Genomic DNA, 25,742 nt, shown 5'->3' with positions numbered 1-25,742 from the left:
GGTGAAATTGCAGCATTCTGTGACGCCAAGTGCGGGGAGAGATGCGCCAAGGCAGGAGTGCGGGATAGATGCATGAACTACTGTGGGATCTGCTGTGAGAGGTGCAAGTGCGTGCCTTCTGGGACTTATGGCAACAAGCACGAGTGCCCTTGCTACAGAGATCTCAAGAACAGCAAGGGAGACCCCAAATGCCCCTGATTCCACTTAACTAGCTTCCTTGTTACTATTCAGATACTCCTTCGTTTAATTTCTTCCGTCCTATGTATGGATAATTTTGTCCTATGAATTTAGGTCCTTAGAAATAAGTTGATTTGGGTATTCCTGTCCGCTCTTACTCTGTATGTCTGTCTCTATGTGCACCGCCATGTATACTGCACTTTGCAATGAATAACTTGTGCCTTCGTACACCCAAAGGGCTAAAACTCTTCTTCTGTTCCCGTTTCTCTCCAGTAATCTCCCCCCCCCCCCCCAAAAAAAAAAAAACAGACACGAGTTCCTGCATCAATCCATCTATGTTTCCGGAAGAAAAAGCCGAAACAGATATCGCAGAAAGACAATAAGACAGCAGGAAGATGGGCTTACATGAATCAGTGCTTTCTAGTGATCAAATATGAAAGGATAGAAACATCACATGCAAAGTGAGCTCGCGAGGTTCACCATCAAAGATCTCCTGACTTATGACAGTTAGTGCTCCAAATTAGAAATAATTTATTGAAACTGATGCTTCGAGTTTGAACTTTTATTTTGTTAACCATATTAATTGATCAATTTGTGAATATATGGCACGTGAGGGAGGTGTTGACCCCTGACTCGGTAGTGTTTTAAATCTCTGTTCACAGCTTACGCCCTGCGAGGAAAAAATATCTGGTGCTACTCGCGGGCGGGGTGGGTCCTCCACGGAGCAGCGAAGCAGCCAAATTGATAGGGTGAATAATAGTACTAATTTTTTCAAGACTTTTGTTTATTAATAGAAAAGTTAACAGGATATACCAACATTTATTTGATCCGCAGTCAGTATAGAAATGATCCTATTTTAAAGTATGCCTTGGAAGGGGAAGAGCTAAGGTGCAGTTTCTGGCTTGCTCTCCTGGGAGTTCGTTTATTTCTCCGGCTTCGTCTTTGTTTCGGGTTTCGGTTTCGCTGGACTGCTCTCCTCCTCCCATAAGTTATCAATTATGCAGTCAAATTATTGACCGTAGGCACACTCTCGGACATATATTTGATGAATCTGCGCATCATGATATCAAACAAGTCTGATTTCTCTGTTCAAGCAATAAAAGCATCATCATTATCCTTCCCTCCATACAACGTAACCCATTTCTTTTAAATCAAACATTTAATTTTCAGATTTCCCAGTACGAATTAGTTAGTTGGCTGATGGTTCCTCTTTTAAAAAGTAAACTACTAATATTTCTCTAACAAAAATGAATAAAAAGTAGGACTTATTGATTCAGATTCTTGAAAGGAGAAAAGGTCAAACCACAATTAATACATACGATTCAAAAGGTTTGAAAATCTTAAATCTATATATAATTGAAATGTTTGTGCTATTAAAATTAAAATTAAGAAGTCACGAATCCACAAATCGAACAATTTCAAAACAAGGGACCAGAGCAAATGGGTTCCATTTATTGTAGCTAAAAATACAAAGCAAAAGTTGTAAAGGGGGACAGACAACAACCACTACAACAACAGCAGCAGCAGCGTTTGTACGAAGACAAAGTAATATATAAATTGAGCTCCTATGTACTTGCCCTTTGTCCGCTTGCTTTCAATTACCTTCCACTAACAAATTACCACTATAGACGAGAGCTGCTACATACACTGCTTCAAGACCTTGCGTTGGTTCTCAAGTAAATGGGACACAATCGAAAATGAATGACTCCCTAAAGAAGAAAGTCTTCACAGAAAACATGAAATATATAACAAATAATAATACATGTCTAGATGAATCTTAGGTTGCCCCTGTCAAACCGGGCAAGTAGCTTTTTCCCGTAGAGATTGGTACGCATCTTTGAGGAATTTCGCTCAATCAGCACCAGCAGTGCATCACGAATGTGTCCCTACACCCAGGAAAAAAATGGGTTAGCGTTGTTGCATAGCATTGCAATGAATTCCACGAGGCTTTAGACACCATGTGGCATGTTCTGCATATTCCTAGAGAAATGCTTCATAAAAAGATTTATCAACGAGGACTTGGCCTATTTTTGAAGATATAAAAACATCAAAGAAAGCAATATTCCTGAAAAATGCCTTCAGAGAAGCTTGATGACACTTAGTTATGGGTGTGTTTAGCAACCCGTTGATCTATTATAAAGAAAAGAAATCCCCTGGTTTTAGTCAGCGTATTTTGATCAAATTAATGTGATAGCGATTTGGTTACAAAAGTCGCAAAATCCTGTTTACAACGGGCTTCCTAAATTAAGTGCGCTTTGAAGCAAATCCGACCCAGTCAATGCTACCATGAAATAAGCAAACAGATAAATATATCCTGTCCAAACCGAGAGAAGCACCTTGAATTTTACCACAGTAGCTTGTCAATTGCCTATACTATTAGAAACTCCAATTTTTTTCCCAAAGAAAAGGGCAGACACAAATAAACGAATTCTCATGCGTTATAGTGCCCCTAACCTTGGACACCACCAGCGCTGATCTGATGACATAATTGCCAAATGGATCCACAAGAAGCATTGAAGCGTATCTGTCTTGAAGCAACTCCAAAATTATTGGTGTAGAATACTTCTCTCCAGCCTCAAGTAGAAACTTCTCCACAACATTACTAGCATATTTATTGCAGGAAAGAGAGACAAAGCTCCCTTGGAGCCTTATCAGCATAGATTCTGTAACTGCTGCTATCCTCAGAGAGATCAAATGTTGCACCACATAGTTGCTGGAAGAGGGGAAAAAAACAACATGCAAGTGAAACAATGGTAGTTAGATCTTTTGTACCCAAAAAAAAAAAGTGTCAATGTCATATGAGAGAATTTCATGATCCATTCAAAACAAACCCGTAACAATCTTTAGCTAGCTTCAAAACATGTTGTACGATCTCATACACGAGGTGATCTTTTATTGCTCCCTCAGCATGGTTCACACATTGCTGCAGCACGCAGCACCCACTTTTATCTGTTGCAATCTCAAAACAGCGGTTTGCTACTTCATTCAGAAGATGCTGCCAGGGGAGTCTAAAATCAGAAAATTTGATGACAGAAAACCACAGGAGAATAACATAACAATCCAGATTTCATCCAATAAGAATTGTGCATCACTTCAATTTTCTCTTTAGCTTCCTTTACAAAAAAGGGAATCAGGAAACTTTTCAAAAATCCTGTTGTCATTCATACTGGATCTTGACATGCCTATCCAAACAAGGGCATGTTGCATTGGGATGGTTCATTTTCTATACAAATGTGCTTTTGCATTTTTTTTTTTTACACAAGCATTTATAATCAATTCATGACAATCACTTTCCTTATACCTATGAAGAAAACTTTCGTCCTTTATAAAGCTAAGTGAACAAGGCAGAAAATACATAGAGGAAAAACATTGGAAAACGTAGAGGTAGCAGATAAAGGTAAATTGGTGAAATATGATAAACATACTGTGACGACAAAAATTGGTGACTATCTACTATATAGCCTGAAAATCCATCGCTCTACATATTAGAATCCTGATGGATCAAGATCTCCTATTAATGAAGACCATGCTCAAGTATTGCATGCAATGGGTCGTTAACAAATAATGTATCGTGGAAAAGTGGAAAAATCAAATGTATTCAGCTGCTGCAAGAGCACAAATTGCAATATAATTTAACTAACCTAAAATGGATTAAATTACGAGAACAATGAAACATTCAGGGTCTTTGTACATACTACGATAAAATATCTATTATAGAAGTGGTGTTAGATTTATCCCTAACCACCCCCCCCCCAAAAAAAAAAGCAGCAGAGATATATATATCCTTCAACCTCAAATCGACCTTGCAGTTCCTGACCAAAGCCAAAGTCATTTAATTAAATAATGCACACCAAATGGGCAGTTGTTAAGTGAACTCCCGGGAAAAAGAGAATTATGAGTTTAACACCTCTATGATTGAAACTAAGGCAATTTTATCTGATAAGTATACGAATTTCTAAAGTTGTGTTGTTGTAATGGTGATGGAAAAGAAATGACTTGTGCTTAGATGGTCACCATACATACCCAAGTGGAATATGATTATATTAATATGCTAACCAAGCACGGGGTGGGGACAAAGTACAGCACAAAATCAGGGATACTGGAAGGAAAAAAAATATTTACCCTATTTTCTTCAACTGAAAGTTGTTTTAGACAATGCAAAACCACATGATGGCCATTGATATCTTTGGTCAATGCAACAACACCAGGAGTTAGAGCCGACATGATTATGGCTCGTTGATTCCGGGTGGTAACATGTTCCAATAATTTCTGCACAGCACGGGTTCTGCTATGAGCAAAGAGAAACCATTATGTCAGAACGAATTCAAGATTGAGCATTGAGGCAACACGGTGAAATAACGAAGTCCAAGATTTTTTTTTTTAGCCAAACAAGTCCAAGATTTTTAAAAGCGAAAAAATAGATATTCATTACCCATGCATGTTAAGAGAAATATTGACAAGCTGAAATTTAGCTTTGGTGACCATTAGAATGATTTCAGTCCTCTGTTCTTCGGTGCAGACTTCCAGCATCTTCTGAAAAACATAATTTCCGAAGGGGTCCAGCATCAACTCGCTCACATGTTCAATCAGCTCAGAAAATATCAAAGAAATCTCCTCTGTTTTTAAGCCAGTCATCATCTCCTGCAAGAGTCGACATCCAAATTGATGCTTTGCTAACAACAGCATGTTCCCGCGAAAATCACCGATTGATTGGAGACTCGAAGACGGCTGCAACCAGTGGGGATGGCTGCCATCAATATCAAAATTAGAAAGATACGATATAGTATTTCCTGAATCAAAACGACCGTGATCTTGTAGTAACTTGAAGGGCAATCCATGTCCATTCGATAGTGGGACAGTCGGGAAACTCGTGCCGACTTCTTGTTGCATCGCGAAATAGTTCGAATAGTGCTCATTAGCATCCGATGTCGGATAAGAAGGCGACCAAGAGTTCTCCAAACCCCAAATATCAGACCCCACATAATAATTCTGCGGTCGCATTCCGCCAACACCTTGGTTATTACAATCAATATTCTGAACTGAAAGTTTTTTCTCCAGCATTGACTCCATAGGATATCCACGTCTAATGGCGCCGCCATCAAGAGCTGAGTTAAAGAGAGAAGAATACGGGGGCGAGTGGTTGGAGGACGGGATACTCAGACGGGCAAAAGACTCCTCAAGGGTATGATCAGGACCAAATTGGCAGCAATGATTTTGAAATAATGAGTCGGGGAGGCTCATTCCGGACGGAGAAGAAGCGGAATTAGCAGAGTCAATCTTGAGGGGAGAAGGGCGTCGATGAACGTCCATCCTTAACCCGCAAGCAAAAGCTCGCACGCCGAAGGGCTTTGAGAAGGAAGGGTTTAGAAAGAGGGTTTGAGGATTCAAGGGAGCGTGAGGAGCCGAGTTTTTAGTGAAGTAAGTAATAATATTGAAATATCGTTAATATTTAGGAAAAAATTAGGAAAGTTGCGAAATTACAGAAGAGCTAAGGATTAGTGGAAAAGAGGCGAGAGGGAGAGAGAAAGAGAGTCATGGAAGGGGATAGCAGGAAGGAGAGTCGTGGGTCAAGAGTATGATTCTGCATGCAATATTTGGAAAATCTCAGGGAATACGAAATCGCATTTTTCTTAATGTCACCTCAAAAACTGGACCCCTCGTTGACTGCTTCCGTCTTTTGAAAAAAGATTATATGGGCCCCACGCCTTTCTAGCCCAATCCCATCTGGGCTTCTTTTTGTTCCCCCGTTGTTTTTTCATAAAGGCGTTTACCACAGCCATCCGCAGTAAACGCCTTTTGAAAAACCAAACACCGCCTTCCCACCCTAATTTTAATTAAGAAACATTAAATTTGCAAACACAGCAGGATCATGTTTTATTAGTTATAATTATTGATGTTAATCTGTAAGAGTTTTGATAGCAAAAAAAAAAAAAAATCTGCAAGAGTTTGTTATATGATTCACACGAATTATCAGAAAACAGAACTTATCCCATATATTTGTATATAATTTTCAACCATTTATGATACTTTTCCTAAGGAAAAAAACCATAAAATAGAAAAGAAGTTTGAATACATGACACTTTAGTTTAGGCAGCTAACACTTAAAAATGATAGAAAAAGAAGTGAAACTGTTTTGAAAATGTTGTAAAATTATCCATATGCACTTTTGTGTCATAAATGATATTGACAAAACTGAAAATTACAAGTGTTGGACTATGACTAACAAGTTTTATCACTTTTTCCGTTCTCCACAATTTTAATTAGTTAGTTACTTAGTTAACAAATTTTGAACTAAGAATAATAAATATTAAACTAACAACTAGGTATTAAATTAAAAATTACAAGTTTCACGACTATTTTTATATGAATTTTTTAGTTAACTAACACTGAAAATGAGATGTATTGAATTTGCAATTTAGCTATTGAACTAGAAATAACACATTTAGTGACATTCTTTTGTCGTCAAAGGACATATTTTTTTTGTTATTTTTCATAAGTCATTTCTAAATATTTTACACAGATCAAGAAAAATTTTAAATTTCATTAATTCTCATTTAAAATTCAATAATTTTTTAATTTTAGCCTTATGTAATATACAACACACCTCAAGTAAATAAAGTCAACACAATAATAAATAGAGGGTAAAATTGTATATCCATACCAAAAAAATTCTCTCAATACCCTATAAATAGGATAAAAAACACATTCTCTCTTTACTCTATAAATAGGACCAGAATGTAGTTTCATAATATTTTGAAAATGGTCTCACTTTCTTTCCAGTTATTTTCAAATGTCAGATACATAAATTAGATTTCTTTTTCAGAAATTTTTCGTTTTGCCTAAGTATCCCTCACACTATAGGTTTTTAACGACTGAGATTTGAATTGAATGTAAAATTTAAATATTTATGTGATAACTTTTAGGGGAAAAGAATGAGGAAGCAAAAAAAAAAAAAAAGTCTCCTAAATAGGATCAAAATAGATACTCCAACTTATACTTACTTAGCCTGAATGACTCTATCTATCTCAACCAAATTTCCAGTCACAACTCTCATTTCTTACAGGAGAATCCCAGGATCCTAACCAAGACTATTCATATAATTTTTCTAATCATGATGAAATAATTAAAAAGGCTTTAGAGTATTATTTAGAATGGAGTTTTTTTCCAATATTTAGAAGGCGGTATCACAAAATTAAGAATAGAATAAACAGAGAATGTGAAAATTAATGCTTGAAGTCACTCAGGTCAAAAAGAATTCAGAAGTCACCGGTCAATCCCAGAACCGTCGACTATTAAGACTTCAGTTTCAAAACGGGGCCAATTACAACGTCGCCAACAACAGACACACACATAATAAAGGCGAAATATTCCGCGTGTGAGAAGAAATTTTCGAATTTCTTTGTTGCGCTTTATGAATAAAACAATACAAAATGTTCGGACGACAAATAGTCTCGCGAATAAGCATGTTTCGAGATTTAAAAATTTGAAATTAATTATTTATTTTTTTACGGAAGACTCCAATTTACACACTATTTAAGATACGTCATATTTAATTTAATATATTTAAATCCCAAATAAAATATTATTCAAATTCAAAATTAATTATTAATTTTTTAATTAAAATTTTACTTACTTATAATATTTTTTATTTAACTCGATATATCCAAATCTCAATCAAAACGATATTCAAATCTTATTAATTAAACATATCTAGATCCAATAATATCATATCTACCTACTTTTAAATAAATTGAGTATTATAAGCTTTTAGAAATATAGTTGATTGATTGATTGACACAGTTAATGATTGATGATATAATGAATTAGCTTCCTGTTTTATATTTGGATAGCATCCTTATTTTATTTATATTGAACATAACTTTAAAAAAATAACATCAGAATGTTAACTATATTAAAAAAAAAACAAAGCGATAAATTTACCAAAAAAATAACATCAAAGTGTTGAGAGCACATCTAAAATAAGATGATGACAATGGATGTAGTTTTACTTGTAATTTCATATATAACCCTCAAGGAATTGAAGTTTTGACCCATCAAGACCGTCAGTTATCATCGGCAAAAGTAAACCGGGTCATGCAAGCAGAGTAAGCGTGTGATGCAAGGAGTATTAAGATATTTATTGACGACATATATGATATGCCCATTCGATCAGCCAGTCTTCCGTAGTCCTTAAATGCGAAGCAGAAAACAAAACTTGCGTCACAAGCATCCGGTTGGCTGTTATGCGTGATGAGATTGTAAGGTGATTTCCTCCTCCTAAGCTCCTATTTTCACAACCCGGCCACGATTGAATAGACTCATTCAACCTTCCCGAATAAACAATGTTTGGAATGGCATTTCCACATTACTATTGTTGTCATCGCGGTCGTCTTCGTAGCCTTTTGCCTTTTTTGGATGCTACTTTGAATTGAAGCATGGAGTCACAAGTCAAAGTCGTCTAACTAGCCCTTAACTAAAATTCAAGATGTTGAAATTAGACTTATCATTATTAAAATACTCCTTGTAACGTGGGGTATTTTGATTTGGGGGCCGGGACAAGTGGCCCAGTGACTTATGACGTCTTGTCTGGGTAGGTAGGCACCTTTTGTAACCTCAAGCTGCTGCTTGCTTTTTTAATATAAAAAAATTATGAAAATACTACTCTGGTACATTTATAAGGCAGGGTGAGAAAATTTTTTTAATCCTATTTATATTTATAGGGTACTGAAAAAAAAATTATATAGATATATACTTTTAATTTTTATTTATTATTGTCCTTATTTGGTTTACATAAGGTATCATGTATTGTATTAAATAAGAATGGAGTTGGAAGGCTGTTAAATTTAAAAGGAAAGTTAGAAAAATTTAAGTTTTTTTTTATCTGTGTAAAGATGTTAACATCGACTTATAAATAGCACCAAAGAGCAATATAATTTAATTAAAACACGTACAAATATTTGCACTCACGATTTAATGTATAAAATCACACACGATTTAATAAAATAGAGTTGATAAAAGTGCAGATCCAACGGACTGTTATTTTTCTTTAAAAAAAAAAGATGTAGTTTCATGCTCAACAAAGAGGGGGGAAAAAATTCAACTCAATTAACTTGGTCTAAAGTTTTAATCGAATCAGTTAAGGGGTAGGTTTGCTCGCTCACTAATTAGAACAAACAACCTAGGCTGGTTTTTAATGACGTGTTAAAAACGTAATGACTCATGGAGCTTCCTCGACTGCTCAGCAAACTTCTTACATGTCATTAGACGTACAACTAATAAGCAGATTTTTCTGCGGTCAAATGGAAAAATAATTGAACTCGCACGTGCACCCAATTGAACGCATGTACATTGACACAATTAAAATACTTATAATCCTTGATATAAAAACTAGTTTAGTTTTAAATATAAGATCTCAATTTACTTTATCTCTTATATTTATTTACTTTTTTTTTTAAGTAGTCATTATAATAGTTGCACATGTTCAATGTTTAATTTATAATTCTAACTAATACACATAATTAGTAAGGATATTTTAAAAAAGACAATATCTATTTATTATAAATAACTAACTTAACAAATTTTCTTAATTTATTTAAATTAGTTAACTAATTCTTAAGAATGGAAGGTCGTATATTTGTTCATGCCTAGGCCACACACAAGGATTGTTTGATCGCTTGAAGCATGCAGTCATTACCTTGATTTAAGTACAACCAAGTATGGCTTGATGATCAGTAATGCAAGCAAGCTGCCAACGCTTGCGTGGCCCGATGGGATAGTAGCTACCGGTTACTGGCCCTTGTTAAGGTTCAATCCCTGCCTGCGAGCTATGCTTGCCTGTTTTGAAAAAAAAAAAAAAAGAAATGGTAATGCGAGAAAGATCAATAACTATGACAGATGTTGAGTGTGGACCGAATGGGTGACTCTATTTTTAAGTCAATCACCATGTCCAAACTCCGAATAGATAAATAATCAAGTGACTATTTAGGTTAAGGAAAACACCTATAGTTCCCACATCTAGGAATATAAAATACGGACCAGTCATTCACCTCTCCTGCCATCCTCGGCATGAAAAATAATTCCACATTTCTTATTTATCTTTTTTAAGAGAAAAGTACAAACTGTGAGTTATGTTAATTATGTGCATCAAAGAACAATGGTACAGTTCTCTTCTTGTTAGGGAAGGGAAGGGACTAATCCCGCAAGCTGTAATGATGCCCGATCCACATCTTCAACTGGAGGTGGGAAAACGAAAAAGAAAAAAGAATACCTTAATTCACTGCAACCACAGTGTAAAAATGATCTAAAGAAAATGGAAGTGCTTTCCGCTCTCTGACCTTATGCCCTCTCTAATGCATGTACCAAGGCCAGAGCTATTTAGTGTAAGAACGAACATTCTTCGTGGCTTTTGAAGCACGAATCCTCATCCAAAATTGCCAAGCTGGAGTTTGCAGCACTACTTCGAGTATTTTCAGGACGTATGAATTTGTTGACTCAATTCTCTGAACAGAGAAGACCCTTGGGAAGTATACTACCCCGACATGAAGGAAGAGCACCACTCCGTGAAACCAAATATACAATGAATAATACATATGCAACTGTACAGGAGCAAACTGCAAAACCAAGCAGCAAGCTTTTCACCTCAGAAAGGAAAAAATCTAACAAAAGATACCCATTAATCACAATTATCAGCACAGCAACCGTCCATGCCGCCCTCTGCAAAGCATTACACATCAACCAAAACGAAGATTTTAATTGCAGGAAATCAGGTAACTGAATTGAGAGCATCTTCATATGCTTAATACAAGGGAAGAAGATGGAAAATGAAGTGCGGATCCATTAAATCGCTGGTTTGAATACATCACAATAAAGGAAATAAGGGTAGCCGAGAGAAAAGGATGCTACCCTATTGACGCATTTTTCTCTCTCTCCAGAGGTGGGGCAGAAAGAAAAGAATAGGGAATGGGATGGCAATTTTATCTGTTTCTACAGAACGAACAGATCTTCCAAGCAATTAATTGGAAATTTTTCTGAACTAATTCTACAGCATACAAATCTAGACACAACTCAAATATTTCCACCAGTGGCAGCTGGTATAATGTTCTCCTGCAGGAGGAATATAATAAAAACCCCACCAAACTACGTTCTTTAGATCAAGCAAATAAAACAAATCCGGAGCCTAGAAAACACAGTCAACCGGCCAATCCACTAAATGCATTTAGGGCATAACAAGACAAAGGTATAAAAGCAGATACAGACAATTGCAAAGCTCCTACAGTAATACAGTCGCTTGACTAATTACTGCTGCTTCACTTCCATTCCGGCTCACAAACAGGCATAATTGATTTTTCTATTGAACCAGAACAAGAAATAATTTCAAATCATAAAGCATGCAGAAGTTGCTTAAAAGATCTTATAGTAAAAATTGGATGAAATGAAAGAACAGTAAGATTATCAGCTGACCTTCAGAGTAGGCCCGACCCTAAAGGTTCCCATGACCTGCTCTTTGGAAACCAAGGTGAGGAGAGGTATGAGTGCAAATGGAATTTGCATAGACTGAAGCACATTAAGCCATTCATTCAAAATGTCCAATGAGGCCTCTGAGGTATTGAAAACAATAGCTACGACTATGGTTGGCACAATTGCAAAACTTCTAGTGATCAATGCCCTCAACCATTTCTTTAAACGAAGGTCGAGAAATCCCCCCATGATGAATTGCCCAGCATAAGTACCGGTGATTGTACTACTTTGCCCAGCTGCCAATAACCCAATACCCCATATATAAAGAATGGGGAAGAGTCCTCCTCCATACTTTTCCTGAAGATACTGCCCAGAATTTACCAATCCTATGCTATTGGCCTGCTTTGTACCATAAAACCCCTTAGCAAAAACCGTAGTGACAAATAGATTGATAATGAAAGAGACTAAAAGTGCAGCGGATGACTCAATGGAATAATACTTGAGAGCCTCCTGCACTCGGCCTTTATTCAAGGGATCAATCTTCCTCGATTGAACCAAAGCAGAATGAAGGAATACATTGTGAGGCATTATGACACAACCCACAACCCCTACAGCTTGGCGAATTGTCTTGGAGCTAAGTCTCGGAACCAAAATACCTACATGAAGGATCAAACACAATTATACCTGCGAACATATCAAGAATGGTAAAATCCTGTCTCTGGGGAGCATCCATGGGGAAGGGGCTGCAACTGAACAGGATAAACGCATTTGTATTATATGAAATGGAAAATGATATTCAAACTTCATCACTATACAAGCTTGTACCCATCAAAAGTTCGTGTCCACTGGGTTTTGTGTCACCAAACATCCAGGCAAAAGAAAGAGCCATAGTTGCAATTAGAACTGCAAAAGCAGCTTCCAACTTCCTCACTCCATAGTTCTCAAGAAATAGAAGGATGAAACTGCTTAACAGCAGAGTAAACCAGAGTAAGGCATGAAAAGTGGGAAGATTCCAAACAACTAATACAGACACAATAATAAACCAGAGCCAGGAAGAAAGAACAAAGAAAAGAAAAGAAACCAGGAGATGAGACCTGTAAATGTCAAGAGTAGGAATAATGATAAGATAAAAACATGGTTCTCTGACTAAATCAATCGCAAAATAAACCTGACATTTCAGGTTAACGGTTTCCATTAAACCAATAAACTTTTGGAATTGCTGGAGAGGTTCAAGATTCACTATTCAGGCGTGGAGAGGTTCAAGATTCAATATCCAGGTGAGTTAAAGCATGGGACATGCGGTTCCCACTTGAGTTACTATGCAGAGGCCCAATAAAGAGAGCGTGGAAAAAGACACTGAGGTTTTAAAAAGCAAGCATAATTTGAAGGGGCGAAAAAACGTAAAACCAGTAGTGAACATTCAATTCAAATGCAGGCGAAATGTTGTAGAAGTTTTTTGGGGAACAAAAAAATAATAATGCAGTTTTGAGCAGAAAAGCTTGCATTTTGACTATGAACTTAAGATTAATATCTAGAGACATGTAAAAATCAGTTGCTTAATTTTCCATAAATGTGGCATCTAGATTCTAGCCATGCCCAAAAGTTTTGAACCATTACAATAAGTCAATAACCACGAAGTGAAATGGAGATCATTTGCGTATCTTTTTAATTCTGAACTATTACAATAAGTCAATAACCATGAAATGAAATGGAGATCATTTGCATATCTTTTTAATGTTTTGGTCGTGAAAAATGGTGCGCATGTTCTTCAACTAAATTTGATCCTACGACCAGTAGTTTCCATTTCATTGTAAGAGAATAGCAACTGAATGTTGTCCTTGGAAAAGAATTGATTGTTGTTGATGCCAGTGGAATAGTTTTACTTTTCAAGTAAATTTATTGAAACTTTAACCGCTACATTTTAGTAAATAAGCGGTTAACATAAGCAACGATGCTGTGCCTCTATCCTCCAACTTAAAGAAATATTCCCTATCTAAGAGAAATCCAATTCATTACTTCCAATTGCAATGACGACTCTAAGATCCTCCACGAAGATGTTAACTATATATAGGTGTGGATCATTGCTCTGTATTGGTGATATGCCTAGCTTCATGCTTTCACCTCAATTTAAGTCTCACTTCTCATTAAGGGTAAAATACAGTTTGTTACATCGTGTTTGAGCCTAATTCCACTTTGGTACCTTGTTTTAAAAACTAAAATCAGGTAGTGTGAGGTTCAAACCATTAAAACGTTACACCGTGTGATGATAACTTAAAATATCAATGTATCAACATTTTAAAAGTCGGACAGAGATTGCAGTCGAAAGATTCATTCAAAAACTTGGAAGCCGGACACTTAGTTAAGACATGCATGATTAAAGAGCAACGAACCTAGCAATGCAATGAGGTAGGTGAGTAAATTGAAAACGGGCAAAAAAGGTGACACATTCTGAGAGTTGGAGACGCAAGAAGATAAGATTTTGAGCGACAAGAATAAGAGACGGAAGTGCCTACCAATCCGAAGCAGTAATTAAGACTCCGGCCCAGAGCGGCAATACGCCGTGGCTAAGAATTTGGATGGCGATTGCACTGCCAATGACCTCCTGAATATCAGCACCAATCAAGGCAATCTCCGCCATGAGCCAGAGCACCAGCCGAGCCCATTTGGGATATTCCTCCTTGCACAATTCTGCCAGGTCCCGACCCGTAGCCACCCCAATCCTGGCTGATAAAAGCTGTATAAGTAAACCCATAATAGTGGCCCACATTAGTAGCCAGAGCAGGGAGTAGCCGGCAATGGCCCCAGCTTGTAGATCCCCTTCGAGATTTCCTGGATCCAGAAAAGCTATGCTCATCAAGAATCCAGGACCAGTGAATAGCCACAGTTTTTTCCACGAGAAAGACGGCCCGGTCGCTGAATCCTCGTCAAAGGAGTCTAGATTGAAGACAAGGATCTTCTCCCCTGCTTCATATGCGACCTCTTGGCCGTCCAATGAAGATGGCTGAGACTCATTTTGGGGCTCTAGTAGACGGCTCTCTTCCTGGTTTCTATCGTCTTCCGGCGACTGAGCACTCATAATTGTTAAGCACCGGAACAGTCCGAATCAAAGGCGTTTTAAGATTATCGTTTTGTTCAATTCAAGAATTTCGACATCGACAGGATGAAAACTAAGAATATAGAGCGAGCTCTGCGCATCAACGGGTCGGCTTCCGTTGAATCCGAGCTTCGTCCAGCCAAAAGGAAATGGCTTCATTCCGACGTGCATTGGTCTATTTAATATTTGTAAATTATAACATAGCAACGCAATCCAGTGGGCAAAGAAATGGAAACCGGAATTAAATACCAATAAGTCCAATAACAGAGTGACACGTTCAGAGTACGTGATTAATTTTTCAATTTGCAGATTCCCCTCCCCCCTCCCGGGGAGAAGTGTTTGCGCTTTTTGTTTTGCCGCCCCGAATAAGAATAAGAATGTTAATGCATTATTTATTACACGATTCCGATTCGACTGAAACTACGGGAGGCTTCATTAGTTAATCATTTCACTTCTTTCTCCAAAAAGTTCACGCACCGACGCGCGTTGGTCCGTTAATCCTACATCAACATGCGGTGACGATGCTTCATTTTTATTTGTTTTTTATTTTTTTGGTTGAGAGCACGCATCGTTGCTAATCTCTTGTTTATGCTTCTTGAATTCTCATCAACGTAATGAATATGAAATAACCGTGGGAAGCCAGAACAAGAAATCGTGCCTCATTTCGTTTAAGAGAAAAATACAATGGACCAAAGCCTGTGGCTGTGATCATGTATAATAATCCCCTGTTCTAAAATAATTATCATCTTAGATAGAAAAACATTTGAGAAAAGTCTCTTTTAATTTTTTTTAAAGAATAAATTAAGTCAATAGGAACACGTTAAAAAAATTATAAAAATAAAGTCTTGTACTCGGGATAAAAATAAATTCCCTAATTATATTATATATTTATGACAGAAATGAGCAGATAAAAAGAACTCTTACTAGTCACTACATATATCCATTTCCCTGGTTCAATTTTTGCTATAGCCTCGTTAGGAACCTTTGGAAGCTCCCCACGGACCCGGGGATTAAGAAGTCATTGTTTCTTTTTCTCCTGAAAAAACACTGATAATCAATCTTTTCTAAATATTTCTGGGCTAGAGCTCAAACTTGCCCTCTGAGCATTTAATTATGCCGAAAAACAATGTCTTTCATGATGTAAACAATGAATATATTATTTCCTCATCTTATTTTATACAAGGAAGTCATAAAAGTCGGATCACACATCATATATTGTACTAGTTTAAATCATCAGCGAAAGAGGCCTAACAATAATAAAAGAATGTCGTGACAAATGAACAAATTGCAGGAAGCAGACAAATTATTACAACTTTTGATGCTTAATATGAGAGATAAGTAACTAATTTGTAAATATTAGAAAAATTTAGTTAAATTAATTATTTGTAATGAATGTGTATTGTCTGTCCTGAAATATGCTGGCTAATTATGTATAATAGAATGAAAATCTTTAGCACGAGTAATTATCGTGTAAATTATCCTATAGAAAAAAATAAATAGACATAGCAGACCAAGTGAATTGAGATATTATATTTATAATTTGAATATCCATTTAACTTTTATTAGGAGTGAAAATAGATTAGAGGCTTACAGCCTAACTTACCTAAAGCATAGCCCAGCCTATTTAGTAAATAGATCATGCTGTCTTCATGCCTATTTCTAGGCCTATCTAAGCAAATGGACCGGGCCTGTTTTCATGAAGTTTAGCCTGCAAGCCTACCGGCCAATTTAGTTTTTTTTTTTTAAATGTGTTATTGTATATTATATAATATAAATTAATTTTATAAAATATTTATAAAATTACAAACTTTAGTTTGATACTAAGTTTCACATCACAGCATTCCTACATAAGATCAAAGCCCATTTTCATTCATCAGTCACTCACCTCTGTCTCTCTTTTTTCGATTACTCGGTATGGCAATGTTAGCTCACTTCCTCTGCCCTAATTCTCGTTGTTTGCTAAAACATAACAATTGTTGTGAGTTTATTTTAGTGATGCCTAGATTAAATATTATAACATCACTGGAGAGAGTTTGCCCAACTTATGCAAGAAAACCAAACGAAGTAAAATTCAGTTCTGCACGCTAGTTGTTGTGCTTGATTAATTTTAGAAAATATATTTATTTAGTCAACAGATGATTGATTTTTCTTATTTCTACTTGATCCGAAAATTGTTGTTACTATGGATTCTTTTCCCTTTTTTTTTGGCTAGTCTCTTATATTGCAAGTGAGAATAGATTCTAGACTTTTAAGATATATATGACATGGGTTTTTAAATAGGTTTGAAGAGTTGCGTATGAACTTGGTAGCATAGATTTTCAAACCGATTTAAATGCCTACATTTTAGCAGGCCTTTAAACAAGCTTCAGGTTTTGTCAGGCCCTTTTAAAATTCAGGCTTAGGCCTAAAAAAGGCCTATATGCAGGCTGCCCAGGTTTAGGCTTTAGATATATGTTGCAGATTCAGGCTTCTTTAATTAAAGCCTAATTCAACATAGCCTATTTTCAATTCCTAACTTTTATATTTAGAATTAGAGTTAAAATATTTGATATTTAAAATCGGAGTTAGAATATTTGACCCATAAAACAAAAGAAAAAGCATACAAAATACTGTCTCTGGTTCTTAATATAAAAACTTATTTAATTTTTATCTTGGTCTTAAATATAAGATGTCAATCTATTTTGTCTCTTATGTTTTTTTTTTTAAGTTAGTTCTTATAACAACGCTAGTTCTAACTAACATACTTGATTAGTAAAGATATTTTATGAAAGATACTACTTATTTATCATAAATAACTAATTTAATTAATTTTTGTAATATATTTAAATTATTCAACAAACTCTTATACTAAAGACCAGAGATAATAAACAAACGGGCAGGGCCTGTGGGTTGAAGGAGATGACAAATTGGAATCGAGGTCACCAGCTCAGGGACTTGTGCAAGGTGGTGGTTAGGCTATAACCACTGTCGGATTCGAAGAAAACATGAACTGAAGAATACGTGGCAATCCATTCCGACACTGTTATTACTGCTCAGGGTCTGTGTGCGTGGCAGTGAAATCGTCCTCGTCCACCACGCCACTCTTGGCTAAAATCCCGTACTTAAAAGCTCGACAACCCCAACTTTCTATAAACAACTCTTCTTTGATCCTGGACATGTTGTAATATTTTCCATGCTACCTACTGATCATCCCATCTTTCTGAAGCGGACTCCAAATTTCAGATTATATAACGTTCATTTGACGAGCCTGCAGCAAAATGAAAAATGCAGGAAATATATTTATTAATGTTTATTTGATGAGGAGTTTGCGCTGTGTATATGCATGACAAACTTTCATACAGTGGCTGACAGTGTGGTGATTGTAAATCCTGTCTCATGCATGTCAAAAAACATTTTACTGCATCGGGGAGACCCACCCACCTTTCCCAGATTAATTCTCAAGTTATATATCCCTCCACAAACCGCCATCCTTCCCGCCCTCCCTCCTTCTCTCATCAGTCGTCACCTTGTCTGAATAGCCTGACACAGACAAAAAGCCCTCCCCGATATTTCTTCCCTTTTCCTTGTTTTCTTCTCTAGTCGCCGCCTAAGTTCCGGTTCCGTTTCTCTCTTTCTGTGGATATATTTTGCGAGGAGCTCGTGAGGGTAACGATATTTGCTTAGTTTCCTGTGTAATATATTTGGCCCCTACCCGTCTTGCAATTCACAGAATCAGATTGCGCAGACTGGCTTTTAAATACGATTTTTCAATAAAAGAGAGAAAAGGGCCAGAATTCGAAGTTCACTGGGTGAAATATGGGAAGAGTGAAGCTTCAGATCAAGAAGATCGAGAACGCAACAAATAGACAGGTCACCTTCTCAAAGAGGAGAAATGGACTCATCAAGAAAGCTTATGAACTTTCTGTACTTTGTGACGTTGATGTGGCTCTGGTCATGTTTTCTCCGTCCGGCAAGGCAAGTCTCTTCTCAGGGGGGAAAAGGTCAGCTACCTTTCGACATGTGCCCTTTATCATACCACCACCATTTTCTACTCCGGCCGCTATCCATCAACATTAATCGAAACTCTACTTAATCACCATTCATTCTCTAATCATATTCCCAATGTTCTTTATAAGAAAATGTACGTATTTGATAAACTCGTATAACTTTTCCTTTGTCTATATCTTGAAGCATTGAAGAAATTTTTGAACGATACCTTAATCTTCCTGAACAAGAACGGGTTAGGTATGACTCTGGTTCCTGTGCTCATCCCCTGATTTATCCGAGATAATCTTGTGTTTCCGTGTCCTATATATATAATTTCAAGATTATTCTTTTTCCTGGCGTTTATGTGGCTCTGCTTTCTTTTGGGTTTTCTTGCAACCGTGGGATTCTGAAGGGTGCAAAATCAAGAGGTAATGGGCCTACCCCATGCATATGATTACATGTTAAACTGGACACCACCATTTTTTATTGGCTACTTCTGAAATGATCAATTTTAATCTTGTCCATCTGCAGCATATTCAGAAGGTTCTTACTAAGCTGAAAGCCGAAGCTGATGAGATATACCGAGTCCCTAGGTTTGTATATAAAGCTCTTTTGCGATCTGTGCTCCGCTGCCACTGATTGCTAAATTTCGATTTTATATATTGGTTAACTCCCATATATATTACCACGAGAAACTAGTTGTATCTAAACTGAACTGTAATTTGACTGCGAGGCAGCCCGATGATTGCAGATACCCAGATTGAGGTATGTATATACTCATCTACGAACATTAATGTTGTCTTATACTTCATGTATCCATTGTTCGGACTAATTTACTGATCAACTTTATTAAAACTTAGGGTATTAAAAGGGAGATTTTTATTTGCAAGTCTCGATTGAAAGAGATGGAGAAGAGGCTAAGGTACCCGAGCTGGCTTAAACTTTCACCCCATTTGCCTCCGATCATCGATTAGCTAGATCGCTAATTATCTTACTTTGTAGGATATTCGAAGGAGACCCTTCTGAAATCACGACACTGTACGAGGCTGAATATCGCGAGAATGTACTCCTGGAAACTCTAAAACAAGTGCACCTGCGAAAAGTAAGTTTTCCTTTGTGGCCTAAATAAATCACCAGCGACAATAATATAATGGAATCTTCTCTACTTGCGTGCGTGTGGGTGAATATTGGGCCTGAAACAAATTATGTTTGAACAGCAAGCTCTGGAGGAAGAGTATATTTCACAAGCAGCTGCAGCTCCTCAGGTATACAAACGGATGAAACACCTCCCGTCTCATGAAAAAAACTAATAATCAGCTGTATATAAGTTAATGACCATTTCACGTAGAAAATAACTTCATGATCGATCAGGTGCATCTTGCGAAACCCATAGATGCCCATGGATTTGGTAACGGAAGCCTGAAGAACACGGGGGATTGGCTTCCGCCCGGGGATCCGCAGGTTCAGAACCTGAACTTTACGGATTATGCCGATGGCTTTCTTCCTTTCGGGTATCTTAATTATTTTGAACAGGAAGCAAGGATCGATACGCCTTTGCCATTTACCTGGTTAGGTGTGTGCAAACGTTTGATGTCTTGTTTATTTCACTCTCAGAGATAATCAACAATCACAAAGAAATGCCGTGGTTGATTTGTTATCGCCAACTTCAACTCTGATGCATGCCCAAAGTCACTCGAGTCCCGGATACGGTTTAAACCAGGATGATTTTGGACAAGTTACTGATATCAACTCTGTCCCTTGGGGACCAGTACTTCAACCTCCAGGTGCTTAATCACTGCCCAGTGATCAGACCATTGTATTGTTTTTACGAAGCCATTATATATTGTTGCTTAGCATGGATGCTGTCTATTGATTATATTATGAACTGTGAGCAGGAGGTGGATCATTTCCAGTGGCGGGACGGATAAGTGAAGGACAGTTTCTGGAACTGTGCTTTTCTCATTTGAACCCATCAAACATCTTAATACGGGATCGCCATTATCGTCAAGCATGATATGCGATGTTGTTGCCTTCAGCCTTGGTTTCGGGAATGCACATCTGAACTTTTTTGCGATATAGTTAATCAGGATGTATAACATCTGGACTTCCAATATGATTTTCATCGCTGTTTCTCATTGTTATTCAGTGGCCTTGTTGTTCAACAATTTGCCATGCATGCATTTCGTCTTCTAGTTGAGAGTTCGGCATTTCGTTCTTATAACTTCACTGCTATATATAGAGCTCAGGGTCCAATGAATATCGTGGTTCAGTGGTCCATAATTTAGAATGACCACTATATAGTTCCGTGACGGAGATAACACTGCGACATGTGATTTCTTGTATATACGTATCATAGGATTAAATGTCACCTGTGCTTGCTGGTTTGGGGGGAAAAAAACAGAGAGAGGGCTTTGCATTTTTCCTTGCAGTAATTAGAATCATATCCTGAAATAAGCCACACCGTTACTAATTTGTGAATGATATAATTTGTTATGAACTTTTATTTTTATGTTGATACTGAATTGATGGAACAGTTTAAAAATCAATACTATCTTTAGTTTCAATTATAAAATCTTATTTATAAACTACAAATGATATCTTATAATTAGAGTCAGAGGTAGTACATATTTAATAAGTACAAAAACAAAATACAAACCATTATCACACTCTGCTATTTACAATTTTGTGGGCAATAGCTGCATGAAAACCGTATATCAAAGCTTAAAACAAAGATGAAATCCATTTTTGGACATGGAATCAATCTCCCCTCTCCCAATAAATAAATAAATAAATCCGCGAGACGGAAGTGTTTTGGAAAATCGGATTTTTTTACTAAAAATCGAGATTAAAATTTGTGAGCGTATATTGAGTTTATTTTAAAGTTTTTATTTATCTTATTTCTTAATTCTAAATTCATTACTCTGAAAAATGGCAGCTTGAACATGATAGTTTCAGACGGGGGAGAGATAAAAAATATTTTTTAGTCTTATATAGGGTATAGAGAGAATTTTTTTATATGCATGTAATTTTACCTGTCATTTATTATTATATTGACTTTATTTTCACGAGGTATAGTGTATATTAAATATGGATGAAGTTGAAAAGTTGTTGAATTTTAAATAAAAGTTAATGAAGTTTAAGATTTTTCTTAATTTATATGAAACATATTAGAAGTAATTTATAAATAGAATTATGAGAGAAGCTAGTAGTACTTGTTTTGTTGCATGGCATGGCAATGGGGTCTGCTACTTTTGTGGAATTATTAATTAAAAAAATTGCAATAAGTACAAGACAATTAAATACAAAAAAATATCTTAAAATAAAAAATTATTTTGAAGTCTCAAAAAATCTTATTGCAAGAGATTATATTAGTTTAATTATCAAATTACTTTTATCTTTTTTTTTAAAGTATACATTGATAACTGAAAGTACAGTCGTTAACAATTTAAGGTGTAACGATTAACAATTATTATGGTAATTATTGACAATTTATACATTAAATCTTTGTGATGCGCTGAGAAAATATATTGTTAATACATGTCACAATAGCTGTTAATCGTTACATCTTAAGTTATTAACGAATGCTCTTTCAATCGTCAATGCATACTTTAAAAAAAAAGAACAATTTGTTAATTAAACAAACAAAATATTTTATAGTGAGTTTTTTGAGATTTTAGAATAATTTGATAATTTTAAAAAATTTATATTTAATTCGTTTGAGTGAGATTTTATATTAATTGGGACTACTCCCCGTCCTAAGGCCTTAACGCAGCGTTTTGAGAAAAATTGGCTGGGCAGTGAAATGAGGGTAGAATAGCGCGCGCAAATGGAGCCCGCCACATGAAAAACACCAAAGCGAACAAAAGCACACAACTTCCGAATTTTGAAAGCAGCCAATTTCACCAAAACTCAAATCCTCAAATTTTCGACCCTCTCGCTATAGCGGCATTCCAAACCATTTTCGTTTTGCTCTCTTTTCAAAACAAATTTACAAACCAGGCATGGCGCTCTTCCTGCTTTCTAAATCTTATTCTATAAAACTATTTCGCTCCTTCGCCTCCTCATCCCCACATTTGCCTCTTCTTCCCTTTCGTCTCCATCCCTCTCCCCTCTGTTCCATCTCAGACTTACCTGCAGGAGCATAAGGAGATGGAGACTCGCGCCGCAAAGAGAAGAGCAGAGGCCGCCGCCTTAGCCCAGAACCGATCACCTAAAAGAAAGCGAGTGGTCTTGGGGGAACTTCCTAACTTATCCAACCTTGTTGATCCTGTGAATTCGAATCCGGGGTTGGAGCCACAGAAACCGAAATATCGAAGGAATACGAGGGCCAAGAAAGCCGCGACGACGAAGAGCAGCTTCTCTTCGGGGGATCCCAAGTCGGACGTCGTACAGGCAGTTCGCACTGATGCCAAGTCAGGCACCGATGCGAATTTGGATGATTTGCAAAATAGCGAGCCTTATATTTCGGACATTTATCAGTACCTTCGCAAAATGGAGGTAAATCTTGGTCTCCTTGTTGCCTGGGCTTCGTAAGCGGAATCAAGTTTATTGCTTGCGATTCGGGGATTGAGTCATTACTAATGGACGATTCATGAGAACTGGTCATCTCTGATACAGACTGGCATAACGGGATATGATGCATTCGTCATATATTTCTTTGATATCTCAATTTTCATCTGATCATATGACTGTTTCAATGTTAACCAACTCTTCCGATTGCTTATTTCTCAGATGGAGCCAAAGAGAAGACCAAGGCCTGATTACCTAGAGAAAGTTCAGAAAGATGTCACCGCCAACATGAGGGGAATACTGGTCGATTGGCTAGTAGAAGTTGCAGAGGAGTACAAGCTTCTCTCTGACACTCTTTACCTCTCTGTTTCCTACATTGATCGCTTCCTCTCTACCAACCAAGTCACAAGACAGAGGCTTCAGTTGCTGGGTGTTGCATCGATGTTCATTGCATCGTAAGACTTCACAAACTGCTTGTATTTCTGAGAGTGCTGTTCTCTTACTCCGGATTAGCATTATAATTCCATCTCATCCTAATATGTAGGAAGTACGAAGAAATCAGCCCTCCGCATGTAGAAGAGTTTTGCTACATCACCGATAATACATACAGGAAGGCAGAGGTAATCTACACTAGATTTTCAGTCAGCATTAGTTGCTCTCTGCGAACTGGTGGTCCGATTATTTTTTATTGTCGATCGAACCCTCACCTTTGTTCCCCTGCTTGCTGTTAATGATTCAGGTTGTTGAAATGGAGGCTGCTATACTCAAGTCTCTAAATTTTGAGATGGGTAGCCCCACTGTGAAGACGTTTCTAAGGCAAGAATGCACTGAAAATTTCTGAATTGTATTGTTTAAGTAGCTTCTTAATTCCGACTGGATGACATTGATCTGATTGTGTGCCTATGATTGTTGGTACAGGAAATTTACTGGCATTACATCCGAAAATCAGAAAGTAAGTTAAACTAATATCCCTCTGCTTTTGTCGCATTTGAAAAACTTTGCGAAGTTGGCTGATTGTTGGCACTCTTGTTTCAGACCCCAAATCTGCTGTTTGAGTTCCTTTGCTGCTATCTGGCCGAGCTAAGTTTGTTGGATTACAACTGTATTAAATTTTTACCTTCTATGGTGGCTGCTTCAGTCGTATTTCTGGCCAACTTCACCATCCGGCCTAAGGTGCATCCCTGGGTAAGTATTTGATCATCAGGATCATAATTTAGCTCAGATTCAAAAAAAAAAAAAAAAACGAAGGATCTGGAAGACTGAATTATGAGGCATTCATCAATTGAATTACATGTGACAGAATTCATCCCTGCAAGAATGCTCGGGATATAAACCAGCTGAGTTGAATGATTGTGTGCTTATCTTACACGACTTGTACTTGGCAAGAAGGGGAGGATCTTTGCAAGCTATACGGGAGAAATACAAACAGCACAAGGTAGATCTTTCATTTTATCCCTTTTCATTGGATTATCTTGCTTTCCCCCTTAAGGAGTGAGCTAACATCATTTATACGAACAGTTTAAATACGTGGCGATGCTGCCATCTTCTCCGGAGATACCAATTTCTTACTTTGAAGAAGTATAATGGCACATGTCAATCAAGGTATAGCACTACCAGGATCTGTTCCAACGTCAAATAAGCGGAGAGTGGAGACCATGATTTTTGACTAACACGATCTTGGTGTTTTCTTGCTCAGTTGGGGGTTGTCTAACTAACCGATGACCTATAACGCCATTAATAGTAGCTGATATCTTTGCAAGGGAGGAAATGGATCTTCATCTCCGTTTGTGCAATACAGGAGGGGGCTTTTTTGTTAATCCTGTACAGTGGTCAAGAACTGGTCTCCCGCACATACAATGCTGATTGCCATCTGCTTTGATGATTTTCAACATGTAAAATGGCACTGTCAAGCCAAGTCCCGGAAATTGACGCCCTTCACCTGAGGAATTTTGATATGAAGTTTGATGGATGGATTTCCTCTCATTTATTTTTTTACCGTAAATTAATAATAAAGGAAGGAATTTAAACGAAGAATAGCCTTCATAAATAGGGTCTTCATTGCGACCGTCACTTTCTTTCAGCTTTCATGCGGTTATCCCAAATTCAATCTTTTATGTTCTTTATTCTGGCCATTCGCCTATTTTTCCCCTGACAATATTTCTTGGTATTTTGTAAGAATTCCCAAATCATATCGCAACAAAGCAAGACTGAAATTCTAACTTTAGATAAGTATGCTTTCAAGTAAAATTTCATAATTTGTGACTGGGGACACAAGTGTTGACTTTATGCGAAGAAACATTGTATGAACTGAGGATCAAAATGACTCATTTGTAAAATTTGGTCACAAAATGGTTTAATTTGTGTTCTGTGGTCGAAGGTATTATTCGCCTTTTACATTCTCGTTCTTGCTTGTGTAACTTCTAAAGATTACAATGTCAATTCACTTGGTCGAGAGGTCGTTCAGTAACATTGTCGGCGGCTCTTCTGGGTTTGAAATGTGTTTGGGCCATCTATAGAATCAGAGGCAACTGCACCTGCT

At 37.0% G+C, this 25,742-nt stretch overlaps 3 protein-coding genes across 5 annotated transcripts; 1 reads left to right on the top strand and 2 right to left on the bottom strand.

Moving 5' to 3' along the window:
• Window positions 1-1,672: 1,672 nt before the first annotated feature.
• LOC114729735 (pumilio homolog 12-like) lies at window positions 1,673-5,487 on the bottom strand. The gene is made up of 5 exons (XM_028916767.1): window positions 4,610-5,487; window positions 4,300-4,462; window positions 3,009-3,172; window positions 2,632-2,890; window positions 1,673-2,063 (listed from the first exon to the last, which is right to left on the bottom strand). The coding sequence occupies exons 1-5, from the start codon at window positions 5,485-5,487 to the stop codon at window positions 1,944-1,946; spliced, it is 1,584 nt and encodes a 527-aa protein (XP_028772600.1). The 3' UTR covers window positions 1,673-1,943.
• A 4,756-nt stretch (window positions 5,488-10,243) lies between these two features.
• Window positions 10,244-14,890, bottom strand: LOC114729733 (metal transporter Nramp2). 3 transcript variants are annotated; one of them, XM_028916764.1, is made up of 5 exons: window positions 14,148-14,890; window positions 12,460-12,596; window positions 11,638-12,290; window positions 10,512-10,787; window positions 10,244-10,409 (listed from the first exon to the last, which is right to left on the bottom strand). In XM_028916764.1, exons 1-4 carry the CDS (start codon window positions 14,708-14,710, stop codon window positions 10,548-10,550), a joined length of 1,593 nt encoding a protein of 530 aa, XP_028772597.1. In that variant the 5' UTR covers window positions 14,711-14,890; the 3' UTR covers window positions 10,244-10,409; window positions 10,512-10,547. The 3 variants fall into 3 exon arrangements, with proteins under 3 accessions (XP_028772597.1, XP_028772596.1, XP_028772598.1); XM_028916763.1 differs by having other exon boundaries at window positions 10,244-10,787; XM_028916765.1 differs by lacking the exon at window positions 10,244-10,409 and having other exon boundaries at window positions 10,582-10,890; window positions 14,148-14,889.
• Window positions 14,891-22,775: 7,885 nt separating this feature from the next.
• On the top strand, window positions 22,776-25,250 carry LOC114729741 (putative cyclin-A3-1). The gene is made up of 9 exons (XM_028916772.1): window positions 22,776-23,191; window positions 23,426-23,658; window positions 23,748-23,823; window positions 23,943-24,019; window positions 24,122-24,155; window positions 24,239-24,388; window positions 24,504-24,638; window positions 24,722-24,805; window positions 24,900-25,250. Exons 1-8 carry the CDS (start codon window positions 22,844-22,846, stop codon window positions 24,785-24,787), a joined length of 1,119 nt encoding a protein of 372 aa, XP_028772605.1. The 5' UTR covers window positions 22,776-22,843; the 3' UTR covers window positions 24,788-24,805; window positions 24,900-25,250.
• Window positions 25,251-25,742: the final 492 nt, after the last annotated feature.

Source organism: Neltuma alba, unplaced genomic scaffold, assembly GCF_004799145.2.
Source record: "Neltuma alba isolate B1F8T4 unplaced genomic scaffold, ASM479914v2 tig00012667_pilon, whole genome shotgun sequence".
NCBI classification, from domain to species: Eukaryota; Viridiplantae; Streptophyta; class Magnoliopsida; order Fabales; family Fabaceae; genus Neltuma; species Neltuma alba.
The sequence above is the reverse complement of the archived record's forward strand: the minus strand, read 5'-3'. Positions and strand labels throughout refer to the sequence as shown.